The following is a 13,970-nucleotide window of genomic DNA, read 5'->3' as shown; positions in this document are numbered from 1 at the left end:
GCCTCACACGGGGCACCATTTTGTTGGGCCTTGGCTACGAGTTTGGCTATCCGCAATAATTTATAATTATCAAAGACAATTATTGATTATTAAAATCAATAGAAATTGTTGACAAGAATTAATAATAATAGGGCACCGCCCTGGGGAAAAGAGCCAATTCAGTCTCAAAATTTACTAAGCTGTCAATTTGGAACTCTGATTAATAATTAACTTAATAACTATAAACAAAATCACCATATCAATAGCTAGTTAAGGTTGAAGGATTTTGGAGTTCTCTGTAATGCAGAGGTTGGCAAAACTCGTTCTTGTGCAAAATTAAACAGACAGCATTTATATCCAAAAGCATCTATTCAACAAAAAGGTAAAAGAGCAAAACACACAATGCTGGGTAGACGGTGCCCCAGTCATGCAGGTCAGAGGGCCCAGGTCACTCCTTTGTGCAGTCCTTACAGAGTTAGTGGCAAACTAACTCTGCTTTGTGGCTCCTGTTCTTGTTAAATCAGCCAGCAGACTTGTGTGGTAGCTACTGGCACTAGAAAACCTCTAGTTTTGTTAACCTGAGTCCATGGGTGGGGTTTCACACTTAGGTGCGAACAACCAAGGACTCAGGTTTCTTAGAGTCTTGAAACATGTGGTCAGCTAGTGAGACCAAACATATTGTTCATTTCATGTGGAAAAATGTTATTTTTTGCCTTAAAGTTAAATGTTTTTTGCCTTGATGAGCTGCTTTCAATTTATTGCTATTTAATGGTGTTTAGTGTAGTTTTTGTAATGTTAATGATGGGCGGTAACATCACTTCCTGTTGATGGTGAAGTTTAGCTTCATTCACATGAAGTGGAAAAATAAAACTAAACATTTTGTGTTGGACAGATTTTATTAAAGTAACAGACAGACAGCTACCTGTTTCCATAGCCTTAAAGTTGATCTGACCCTTCGCATCATCAACAGTCGACACTAACAGACCGCCAGGAGCATTGACGGTGACAGACAGGTGTCTGTCATGGCCGACTCCCGTCACCCACTGGACCTACGGAAAGACAGGAAAGAGAGAGGAGGGCAGGTAGATAAATGTGCAACACAGAGTTAAAAACATTTCCATATAGCCGACTGTTACTATAATGTGGATTTTGTGGGAACAAAATAATAACTTGTGAGCACAAGATCTGGATCTGGTGCTTACAGGGTAATAAATAGAGCAGACAAAGCTCACCGAGGCAAATTCCTGTCAATGTTTGTTGAAATGCCAATTAAGTTAACTCAACTCTACATGAAATGTAGTGAGCACAAACATGCTCCACAGAGGATGAACCCTGTTGATTTTAGACAATCCATGAACATTTTCTTTAGCACCACCATCAGTACAAATTGTCAATTTTATGTGTAATCTGTCGATGCAGCCATGACCTTTTCATTCGGTGCATCCCTTTTGTATGTCCAACTACATTCTTACAAAGTCTCTAAAGGCTTATTTGCCTATAAAGTAACTTATATAAAAGATAAATTAATTAATTTAAAGATTGAAAAAAACCCCACTTTTTTCCCAATATGTGTACAACACATTTCCAGTCTACAAATTACTTAAAGGATAGGTTCACAATGTTTCATGTCTGTCTCTCCTTTAAGGCACATTTAAGGATATTTTTAAATATTTATTAATGTACATTTGTCAACAACTATAACTTCTCCCATGAAGACATATTATAATTACAACTGTGTTTTACTGTATTATCCTGTCATTCATCATGTTTATGTTGAAAAATTCATTAATTAACACTTATATCTGCTTGCAACTACATTATAGTGTGGTATTGTTTACTGTTTACTGCTTATAAATGCCAAATATTGGGACTTCAGTTCAGTTTGTCCACGTCTCTAACTTTACTATTTTGTCTTGGAAAAATAATTTACTCTATGTGGCTTCAAAATAGAAATAATGGTTAAGAGATCTGGTCATTTTGTGAAAAACGTGGTCAGCAGCTCATCTTACCATGAAGTTCAGGTAGAATCTCTCTCCACGGTGAGCAAAGTGCCAGAAACACTCCATCCCCGCAGCACGAAGCACCACGGAGAAGTCATACTGGTCGGAGCCCCAGAACAGCTCCTGGTCCGTTATGTCGGGGTTGGGGTCTGTCAGGGGCCCGGCATGAACCGGACCCCAAAACAGGACAAGGACAAGAAATAAGCATGGACTCCTACACAACATGTCTGGAAAATGGAGTTCTCTCCCCTAAATGAAAAGGTGGAGGTGGTAGTGTGGAGAGATCAGAAATGATTAACTGGCACCAAAATGTTCTCTGTCAGTGGGAAAACTGGGCTGCCTGCACAGATGGAGTCAGTGCTGATAGAGAGGAAGAACTGTCCAGCCTGCAGCAGGAATAAGAAGTGGTGGAAAGTAACTAAATAAATTTATTCAAGTACTGTACAATTTTGAGGTCCTTGTACTTTACTTGAGTATTTCCATGTGATGCTACTTTATTCTTCCACTCCACTACATTTCAGAGGGAAATATTGTACTTTCTACTCCACTACATTTATTTAACAGCTTTAGTTACTTTTCAGATGAAGATTTGACACAATGGATCATTTAACAAGCTTTTAAAATACAACACATTGTTAAAGATGAAACCAGTGGTTTCCAACCTTTTTGGCTTTTGACGTCTTACAAAAAGCAGTGTGTAGTCGGGGTCACATTTCACATGTCTATGAGTTGTTAACAGCTCCACCAAATAGTGATTTTTCCCTCTAAACTTCTCACATGCTTTCATTTCAATAAATGTTCAAATGATCCAATATTTCAGCAAAAATCAAAGATTAGAGAAAAAGTCCAAAAACTGAAAACAGATTTGTGTATCAGAACTTTGTTTTTTCTTCTTTCCTCTCCCATTAATCATCTCACGACCCCTCAGATTTATCTGCTGACCCTTTGGAGGGGCCCGACCCCTAGGTTGGGAACCACTGGACTAAACTAGTTAACTGTATATAAAGTAGTGTAAACTAGCTCCACCTCCAGCAGCTACAGCAGTAACATGCTGCTCTAACACTGATGCTTCACTATTAATAATCTAATGATGTCATATATAATAATATATCAGTCAGAGGGACCAAACCACTACTTTTACTACTACACTACTTTTAATACATCAAGCTCATAATACTTATGTACTTTTACTGCAATACTTTAACTACATCAAGCTCATAATACTTATGTATTAAAAGTACTTGTTTGGCAGAGAAAGTCAGCTGCTGTGACTGTGACTGATATCAGCTGTTACAGGAAAGAAGAAATAAAATTTTGCCTCATTAAGTTTCAGACTTTTCTCTAAACTTTGCTTTGGGCCACAATGACAAGGTTTACCTTAAATAAATTATACTAAATAAACTAACATAGGTCTTGGTGGTTCAGGTGTTTCTGCTGCACCAGTTAACAGCCACCAATGAAAAAACCCTGAACTAACTGGCCCATGTTTGAACATATTTGCTGACTGCTGCCCTACAGCCACACTGTTAGCATTACTAAGAAGCATTTAGACATCACAAAAACAGAAGCAGAGATGATTTAAAGAGGTAGAGATGAACTTGGTTTAATAAATGTCTGAAAAGTGGAAACAGATCAACATATATAAAAAAAAAAGAATCTGGAATCTCATAAAACAAAATGTACAATCACTGCTTTGTTAAATCAGTTTTTTTCAAAACCTTTTTCCAGGTGTTTCCATGTCACATCAGGTTAAGTTCAAGATCTTTTGACCAATTTTGGGAATGATAACCAACATGATCCTGAAAAACCTCTCGGCACAGAGACAACAGAACACTTTTAAAGACTATGACAGATTGTTTTAGGGCCTGTGTCACATACTATAAGTTGAGACTTTTTTCAGGATGTGCAAAAAAAGAAGAAGAGATAAATACAGAACAACACTTCAGTAAGTTTGTGAAGGATAATACAGTGATGCTGGGTAAGAAAACTCCTCTGAGCAGGAGGAGGAAGCAGCATGAAATCACCAGAGAGACAAACACTTTGCTGTGTGCTTCATCTTGTTGAGAAGTGTTGAAGGAAAACTGTCCGGTCCTGAGGGTCAGAGTGGTTCGAAACAGAAAAACATACGTATCACAAACTATTTCCTTTTCTCTCAGTGAGGCTCAATACTGAATTCAGTCTCTCTTTATACACTTAACAGACAAGTTTACAGTTTCAGAACCTAAAACATCACCGTGAAATGGCATTTTTGATTTCCACAACTTGCATATTGTAGCTTTAAGCGGAATATGAAATAATTTGTCAGTCATTTTCTCATATATAGAATTTTCTCTTAGGCACAAACAACATTTATGAGTGAATCCGACGTGCGAGTTATGTGCAGACAGTTTGACATTCTTCATGGGGGGGGAAATACTTGTTTGACTTAAGAATCACAATTATCTGATCTTAATCTGAATACATTTGGTTTTAGACACATGACACTCGATTATCATCTGTCATGTGTTTCCTGTCATCTCTAAAGGCATAAAATGTTCACAATGTATTAAATAATAATAATAATAATATGAATTTTGATGTGCATCATGGTTGCCAATTTACTGAGAGGTTCAACAACAGGATTTTTTTTTTTTTAATTAGTTTCTCTCACTCTTAAAGCGTTTGTATTTATTTTGACGTGATAACTTTTACATTGTTTTTGTCTGCTAATGTCCACTTCACAGCTGGGGGTTAACTTCTTTTTAAAATCTCACTACTCGCACATTTGAAGGCGTTGATCAAATCTCCAAAAGCACAGGTGGCATCCATCATTTCGAAACAAGCAATTTACAAAAAATTTGTCCAGTCAAGAGAACCCGACGTGAAACATTCGTAACGAGCGAAACTCACAGAAAAAGTCGGAGAGGAAAACGAGGAGATGAGGAGAAGGTTGCTGAACGAGGCCTGCTGTGTCGTATTTCTAACGGAAACAAAATCCAGAGTGAAAAAACCAGATGTGATTTTTAAGATGAGAGGAAAAGTTTGATTTAAAGGAAAAAAATCTCAGTTTGTAAAGAAGGAGAAACAAGGGTGTTCTGCTGGTGTGTAATTTAAAGCTTGATTTCTTAAATAGATTCATATTCTGGCTTTTAAAATCAACAGAAAGTGATCATATTTGTATAATATTTCATTTCATTGTGACCTCTCAGCTTTATGTTGATGCACATCAACTTTACACACACAGATACACATTCTTTAGGAGGAATGATTCCCAACAGTTTGACAAAACAAGATCTATGGTTTTTAGTCAGAAAAGAATTTCTATAGTCGAGAAAAGCTCTAAGAGGATCCAGCATCTTAACGAGCAAATTTAAAAAATATTCTGACTCAGAGAAAATTTGAATGATTAACGTAGAAGAAAAACTTCTCACATCCAGCAGCCTCCAGTCAGTCTGACTGGGTTTAGAGATCTTTTATAGCTCCCAGCGGGGATGATGCTCCACCAACTAAAAGGTCAGAGGTCAGGTGTTGTTGCTCAGGGGAACTGCAGCAGAGTGTGAACCGTGTTCCTCGGCACAGGAACAGTCTCCGTGTGAGGAGAGACTGCGGAGGAGCTCGACTCTCATGCCGTGAAACTCCGCCAACGTAGTTTGTCTCGATTCACCGGGAGAAATCCGCGCCGTCAAACGACAGCTCGTCAGACGGAGAACTCTGCTCCGCCTCTTCGGACGCGTTTGGGGAGAAGCGTTGATAGTCTGAGTCCAGCGAAGGGGTTGATCCACAGCAGCGACGGCTGACCTCCGAACACCGACCTCAACCCGGCCCAGCGAGTCTGACGCTCCCACGTCGGCTTCTCGTTCTTCAGACGCTCGATCTCCTGACGGACAGAGATACACAACCTCGTTACACACAGACATCATCATCATCATCACACTCAGACACACTAAAGGTGGATTTTAAGAAAAATTACAACAATTTTATTAGCGGAACAATTTTTTAAGTAATTTTTTGAGCAAAAATGGCAAAAATGAACTGGTTCAAGCTTCTTAACTGAGAATATTTTCTGTTTTTTTTACTCCTCTGTGATGATGAACTGATTATCTTTGGTTTTTGGACAGTTGGTCAGACAAAACAAGACATTTTGAGGAATAAATATGGGCTCCGGGAGCTTGGGATGGACATATTTCACAATTAACTGACATTTTACAAACCACACAAATAATCGATTCATCAGGAAAATAATTGGTAGAATAATCAGTAACAAATATAAACTTTAGTTGCAGCCCTAAAGTTGTTTGTGACCTGTGATTGTCTGCTTGTGTTTTCTCATACTGGTGGAGACTGTTGACAGTGCAACCAGAGAAAGCTGGATAAAAGACATCTCCACTGCAAACCGTCTGCTCATCACGTGGAGCATATGAATGAATGAATGAATAGTTTTATTTTCCTGTCAGTTCATTCATATGACCCATCTCTCATGGAATTATTCAGACACATTAATCAACAACAAACCAGACATTTCATCATATAAACCCAATAACATCCAACACCACAACACATGAGGATAACATTAACTTTTCTTACTGTCAACAAATCTCATGTTTGGTGTATCCTTTGTATATATACATATACTATATATGTGATATAGTTTGTTTAGAAAAGAGTAAAAACAGTAATAAGATTTTGAGTCTCAGGAGAGAAGTTCCTTGTACGGCAGACGCCACTGAGCATGTGCAGGAACGTGCTTCTGTTTAGCTTTACTAGCTTATTGTGCTACATATCGCAACCTCCTGACATTCAACTACATTATAAATTTCTCAAAGAACTTGAAATCAAAGTCAAGACAGTTTTCTGACATTTTACAAACCAAACGACTAAATAATTAATAGAGAAATTAATCAACAGATTAATTGATGATGAAAATACAAATCAGTCGCAGCCCTGATACAGCAGAATATATCTGCGTTCGTGTCCTCACCGTCTCGTCGTTGCAGATGGAGTGGAGCTGCGTACTGAACATAACGGCTGTGAAGGTGAAGAAGAGGAGGCCTTCCATGCAGAGGAAGATCATCAGCATCATCGTCACCGGAGGAGAGAAATCGCTGCACTCTGGAAACAGGAAGACACACCCGACTGCTCGTCTCACCACAGTTTCAACATGAGATCATTTCCTCTTTTGGTTCATTTTGACACATTTGACTCATCAAAAGAAAAAAAACTTATTTGTTCCTCATGCATGAGCCTGCGAGACGACTGCAGGACTCACAATACATAGCTGATACACAGCTATGGATAAGATATAGATACCTGATGATGAAAGAAAACAGGAAGTTAAATCAGCGGAGAGGTGTTGGAGTGTTTTTAGGACTTACCTCTCCACTGGACTCTGATGCAGGTGATGAACTGGTATCCACAGAGAGCCAGAGCGTGACTGGAGATCATAGCGATGTACATCTGTGAGAAGAAGAAAATGTACCAGACCTCTTCACTCTGTCGGTGTTTCAGCACCTCAGCGTCTGACGGATCTAACGCGACGTCTTTCATCAGTTTCAGCCCGTCGTGGTGCCGAATTTTGGGTGAAATTTACCAGAACAAGTGGACAGGAAGTTTAAATGGTATAAATTTAAGCTTTTTAGGTAATTTAGAGAGCTTTCTGTCCTGGTGTGAAACCGCTTTGTGGCCACTTTGACTGAAATGATGAAGGTCAGCAGAAACTAAAACAAAGCAGCTAGTTAGAAAAGCAACACTACCGGTTCACCAGCAGTTTAACAGCCGTTCAAACCTGCATCTATGAACGACTGAAGGAAAACGCACATCTATTCTAGTGAGGTGCTGGTCTACAGGAAAACATGAAACACACTCATTCAGAGTGTTCTAGAGCTGCAACGTCAGTTAATTGATTGATTGATCGACAGAAAATTAATCGGTATCTATTTTGATAACCGATTAACTGTTCAGGTACTTTTTTTTTTAAGCAAAAATGCCTAAAACTTGATGGTTTCGAGCTCTAAAATTTGAGTTTTTGTTTCTTTTCATTGTCTTACATTACGGAAAAATGTGCATCTCATCACCGTGGATTAATTGAAAAATGGGATTAGCCAATAATGAATATGAAAATAAGTTAGTTGCAGCCCTAGAGTGTTCACCTGGAGAACTCTGACTCGTGAATTTGAGCCAACGACCAACAGCAAACCGTGTGAGGAGGCAGAACGACAGCTATGAGAGGCAGAGCTGCTGCGTTAAGAGTCAAAAAATAGTATTATATTGCGGCAGAAGAGCAAACTGGCATCTCATTGGCTGGAGGATGTTTACCATAAAAAGACCAAAAACCAACAACGTCTACGTCCGTCTCTCAGTACTGTCCGACTCTCCTACGCTGGTTGTAGTTTCATGAAATGTGAAGATTTGATGTTTTTCTTTGTCATAAATGAAAATAAACAGAATATCTTTGGACTGTTGGTCGGACAAAACAAGACATTTTAATAAATCTCTTCTCAGTGGTGACGTACTGAAGTAGAAATACCACAATGTCAAAATCCTACTACAGTAAAAGTATAGAAGTATTATCAGGTAAATTTACTTAAAGTATTAAAAGTACTTGTTCTGCAGAAAATAAGGCTGTGACTATATTGCATACTTTTAATAAAGTAAATTATTAATACTGATGAATCAGTGCATAAGCAGCATTTATTGTAATTATTTGATCTTAAGGACTTTATAAGAGTCACCAGATAAATCTGAGCGACAGATGAAAGTAGTTCTGATACATAAATGTGGATTCATTTTCTAGAATTTTTCTCTCATCTTTGCATTTTTGTGAAATATTAGAGTTTTAATTTTGGAAAATCGCTGGTTAAATCTTAAATAGTGCAGCGTAATTTAGAAGCTTTTCTTATTTCATGTCAAATTTGAATGTGAAAAGTTGTCAAATAAATGTAGTGGAGTATTAAGTACAATATTTCTCTCTGAATTGTAGCGCAGTTGAACTACAAAGTAGGAAATTTAAATACTCAACTAGTACAAGTACCTCAAAATTGTACTTAAGTACAGTACTTGAGTTCATGTACTTGGTTTCCACCAAATGATAACAAGCATTTTTCATTATTTTCTGACAAGTTATAGACTAAACCACCAATTTATCTAGAAAATAATCTCCAGATTAATGGATAATCAAAGTAATTTTTAGCTGCAGTTGTTTTTAAATTACATTTTTGGACAACAGTGGAGGTTTACAGCACAGATCAGTTCATTGTTGATTTTGGTCTTTTCATGAGATTTGTTGACAATAAGAAAAATATAGAAAATCACCAGCCTTTAACTTGTATTATTAATTGATTAATTGATATATTATATTAAAATAGTAACATGTAAAGGAGCTCATCATCTAACGAACATTTCTAGCTATTAATAAAAGTAATTCTACAACAGCACTGAACACAGTCACAGTCGAAACTATTCACACATACGGATTCGTCACCGATGTCGCTTCATGAATCAGGCGGCTGACAGTCAGAGGACTGAACATTAAAAAAAAAGAAAGAATATGGAAATCACTTAGTGATGCAATAATAAACAAATACACTCAACACTCTACTAATTATCATCTTCTCTCTTCACTTCTCATCAGCTTTTCTTGGCACACAATCTCTCTCACGTCCACATCATTGCTTTTTTTTTTGCTTGTAATGTCTGTGATATGATAGTTTAGGCCAAGTACAGGACAATAAAGTCAATAAAGGAGAAGAGCAGAGTGTCTGCAAACTGGATTTTAGCTCCAAAACACATTATCTGAATGTCAACTAAACTACTTTTATTTGTTTTTTTAATAAATACTTTTTTCGCTGTGATCTGATTTGAAACTTCTATGAAAATCTGCATAACAGCAACACATAAATCCTCCTTGAATCTATATCTGAGCTGTTAACAGGTCTGTCATCTTCTCAAAATATGAAGCAACCAAAATAATAAACCATAAAACAAAGCGGTTGCTTGCTTGTAGGACTCTGTCATAAGAGGGTCGGATACAGGAAGTAGCTGCTGGATTGTAAAGTGACTCACAGTGAAGAGGACAAAGAAGCGCTGGTTCTTCTCCCCGACGCAGTTATTCACCCAGGGACAGTGGTGGTCCATCTTGCGGATGCAGCGCTTGCAGATACTGTAGAAGAAGAACATGGCAGCATTACTTCCTGTCTTCTTATATTCATAAAAAGCCTGAAAGCTTCTTCTTCTTCTGTGAACACCTCAACACTTGACACTCGATTGTTGCACTACTTTCTTGTTGTTTATTGTATTTCTAATGCATTGGTCTATTTCCAGTTGTTTCTGGCTTTAATAATTATTTTAAAAAAGCTACTTGAGAATTTGTACCTCGTCTCTCTCTGAGTCACTGTCCTCTAACGTTTGATTGTCTCACCTCGCTTCTATGTTACTTTGGATAAAATCGTCCGTCAAATAACAAAATATAAATGTAAATTAGACTAATTTCTTACTTCTGAACAGTTTCAAAACATTTCAGTAGAGACGACAGGGTTAACAAACCAAATAAAACATGTTTAAGTCATCTTTGCTGTTATTCTCTGTTATTGCTGAAAAACTGCATTTCCAGGAATTTCACAGGAAAAACGTCAAAGCTGATTCTTGACCTTCGATGGTGAACCTCCCAAAGTCCTAAAAGTGCTACGGATGAAATCATAGCAGCTACTAAAGCTTGAACATCAACAGATCAGTCTCCATGACAACTGAGCAAAATGTGGAATATCTTTATAGACAGAGATCTCTCTTCTTCTCTTCTTTTCTGCAAACCAGATGATAAAGTAGCAGGAAAAAGACTCAATGTGAGGATAAATAGAAAAATAAAACTGCAAAAATCAATATTTTTATGTTAATGGGTCAAATGACTACTGTGAAAAGAGGCTATCATCAACTCTGGAGCTCTCTGGAGCAGCAGCAGGAAGCTCAGATGAACCCACTTTCATGTTTCTCTTTGTCTGCTGGATGATGTGTTTTCAGCTTGTTCTGCTGCCCCAAAATGGACAAAAAAGCCCCACTTAATGCAGCTTTAAGCACAGCAGACTTAAAGGGGACATATTATGCTTTTTGTGATTTTCTGCTATTTATATCCTGTTATGATGTCAGATGTTAAACATGGTAAAATGTGAATGTTTATAGAAATGTTCCCTGTAAGTCAAAAGTCAGGGCTTGAACGTGCTCCCAACACTTCATTTGCAACGTTTTCTTCTACTTTGCCCACGAGCTGACGTCGGCTCGTTGTGCATGTTCATAAATGACTGTCCGTTCTGAGGCCTCGGTTGCTAAGAAAGACTTTTTTTTTAAACTGTAAATCATGCAAAGATATTCCAGTAGAGCCACAGAATATGAAAAATATGTTCTCTTTAATGTTTAAACTTCCTGCAGATTGTAAGAACTCCTCTGACCTGCAGTGATGTGCCCTCTCAGGTTTGATGCTGCAGCATTTTGGACATTTGTAGACGACCTCGCCCGGCTTCAGCTGCAGACTCTCCATGTATTTCTTAGTGGCGTTTCCTTTAGGAACGGCTCCCTGATGAGAAGAAGGAAGAAAAGCAGGCGATGAAGCGATAAAATGGGAAAAATCTCATTGCTTAGCTGCAACTTAGAGCTTCTATTTTTCCCCATTAAACCAAAGTCTGGTCCCCCAAAAAACCATTCAGCCTCCTCACCGGGTCGGTCAGCATGGTGCGGAGGTGGGAGGCCAGCGCCAGCACGGCCAGGCTGTTGAAGACCACCCCGTTGACCACGGCGTACCAGAAGCTCCTGGAGGGCAGCAGCATGACGAATGTGACCACGAAGTCAGCGAAGAAGACCAGGAACCAGGTGATGAAGGCGCACACCATGCCACAGCCGTCCTGGATGAACCACAGCTGTTTAGCCTCGCTGCGGTAATTCCTCGCCATCGCCGCCTCCTCCTCATCCTCCTCATCCAGCAGGGGGCGCTGCTGCTCCACATCCCTCAGCCGGTGGCCTGAGGACATTCTGCCCTGATGGAAGACACGGAGGAGGAGGAGGAGGAGGAGGAGGAGGAGGAGGAGGAGGAGGAGGAGGAGGAGGACAGGCAGGTGGAAGTGAGTTTTTACTAACATGGATTTCAAAAACACCAAAAATATTTACAATATCAGAGGAAATGAACTGAAAAACTGAAAAAGTCTGCACACAGATCCATCTCATGTTGATGCGTACTTACTGAAAGTGCCTTTACTTTATGACATTATCTTCTCTCTTTCAGCTGCACAATGGACTCTCAAGCTGGGTCACATTTCTGTCGACAGCAGACATAGAAGCTGAACTGTTACTGTGTAACTTTTCGGACTTTTGGAGGCAACAAAAGCTGAAGAAAACACTACAGTAACTCTCTGCCTGCTGGACTGACTGTGATACTGAGAATAACACGTGTGCAGTTTGACACTGGAGGTTCTGCTATTAAAAGATCCTCTTCAAATGTGCTTTCAATGGAAGTGATGGGGATCCAGTGTCCATAGTGTGTCCACACAGTCATTTAAAAGTAGATGTGAAGCTTATATGAGGCTTCAGCAGTCTGAGTTAGTCATATCAAGTGGATATCTGACACATTTACAGTCTTTTTAGCATCAAATCCCCTCTTTGTGTTTCCTCGGACAGTGTTTCCCTGTTGAGCTGAAGCTTCATATTAGCTTCAGATAAACTTTTAAATACATTTTTTGCACAGGAGGACTGTGGATTTTGTCTCCCATCACTTCCATTGTAAGGTCATTATGAAGGGATCTTCTAATGGTCAGTATGAACAGGAGGAATGATTACAGCAAGAAAAACATGTTTCACTGTTCATTTGGGCTCCTGACTGTTGTTTTAAGACTCATTTGAACCTTTAAAGTTGGATCTGAGTGTTGGTGTGTTAAATGAAATGTTAGCATGGCTGTGTTAACGCTATGATAGCATCACAAACCGGTGACACACCTTCTTCTAGATTTTTAGCTGTTTAACTTTGCTCCAAATCCTCCTACCGGTACATAATTTAACTGGAATAAAGCAGGTATGGTTGGAAACACGGACGATATAACAGCAAAGGTACAGAAGTTAATTACCGTTACAGACGTTACACGACAGTTAGGTCAGCTAACTTAAGCTAGCCACAGCAGGCTAACAGCTGTGCAGCTACCTGTCATTTTATCAGATTTAATCTCGTTTTTACACCTGAAATTAACGTCCCGGGATGATTCGTTCTCTGAGGGTTATTCCCACCGGAATTAAATAAAACATTATGAGAATTTTCCAGTTTTCCATCGCGAAAATATGTCTCTTTAGTTCTGTTGTAGCTAAGCAGAAATATATTATTCTCAGTTTAACTCTAGGTAGGACAACTCACCTTCTCAACAGACACAGGAAATTAGTTTGTTGTCAGATGTTTTATAATAAATGACAACTATTCTACCTCTTTCCAGACTGCTCCGCTTGTTTTGGGAGGAAGTGACGTTTCTTCTTCTTCTTCTTCTCGTTTTTTAACAGCAGTTGACATCCTAATGGATTAGCGCCCCCTTCTGGTTCAGTCTTTAGGTTTTAAACTTCATGGATGGATTCATAGTTTTCAAATGTGTCTTAAAACAACAGTCAGGAGACCAAATGAGCAGTGAAACATGTTTTTCTTGCTGTTATTATTCCTCTTGTTCATACTGACCATTAGAAGATCCCTTCATAATGTATTTACAATGGAAGTGATGGAGGACAAAATCCACAGTCCTCCTTCTGTGCAAAAATGTATTTAAAAGTTTATCTGAAGCTAATATGAAGCTTCAAATGAGCCAAATCAAGTAGATATCTTTCAACGTTACAGTCTTTTTAGTGCCAAAGTTCCTCTTTTTGTTACTATACTTCCACCGCAGCTCAACAGGGAAACACAAAGAGGGAATTTGATGCTAAAAAGACTGTAAATGTGTCAGATATCCACTTGATATGACTAACTCAGACTGCTGAAGCCTCATATAAGCTTAACATCTACTTTTA

At 38.7% G+C, this 13,970-nt stretch overlaps 1 protein-coding gene across 2 annotated transcripts; it reads right to left on the bottom strand.

Moving 5' to 3' along the window:
• Positions 1 to 3,556: 3,556 nt before the first annotated feature.
• LOC121897943 (palmitoyltransferase ZDHHC7-like) lies at positions 3,557 to 13,475 on the bottom strand. Of its 2 annotated transcripts, none has more exons than XM_042412751.1 (8): positions 13,402 to 13,475; positions 12,178 to 12,252; positions 11,657 to 11,974; positions 11,393 to 11,517; positions 10,017 to 10,113; positions 7,331 to 7,412; positions 6,937 to 7,067; positions 3,557 to 5,835 (listed from the first exon to the last, which is right to left on the bottom strand). In XM_042412751.1, the coding sequence occupies exons 3-8, from the start codon at positions 11,966 to 11,968 to the stop codon at positions 5,656 to 5,658; spliced, it is 927 nt and encodes a 308-aa protein (XP_042268685.1). In that variant the 5' UTR covers positions 11,969 to 11,974; positions 12,178 to 12,252; positions 13,402 to 13,475; the 3' UTR covers positions 3,557 to 5,655. The 2 variants fall into 2 exon arrangements, with proteins under 2 accessions (XP_042268685.1, XP_042268684.1); XM_042412750.1 differs by having other exon boundaries at positions 13,336 to 13,443.
• Positions 13,476 to 13,970: the final 495 nt, after the last annotated feature.

Source organism: Thunnus maccoyii, chromosome 5 (genome assembly GCF_910596095.1).
Source record: "Thunnus maccoyii chromosome 5, fThuMac1.1, whole genome shotgun sequence".
Taxonomy (NCBI): domain Eukaryota; kingdom Metazoa; phylum Chordata; class Actinopteri; order Scombriformes; family Scombridae; genus Thunnus; species Thunnus maccoyii.
Note: the sequence above shows the minus strand (reverse complement) of the source record. Positions and strands in the feature narration are given on the sequence as shown.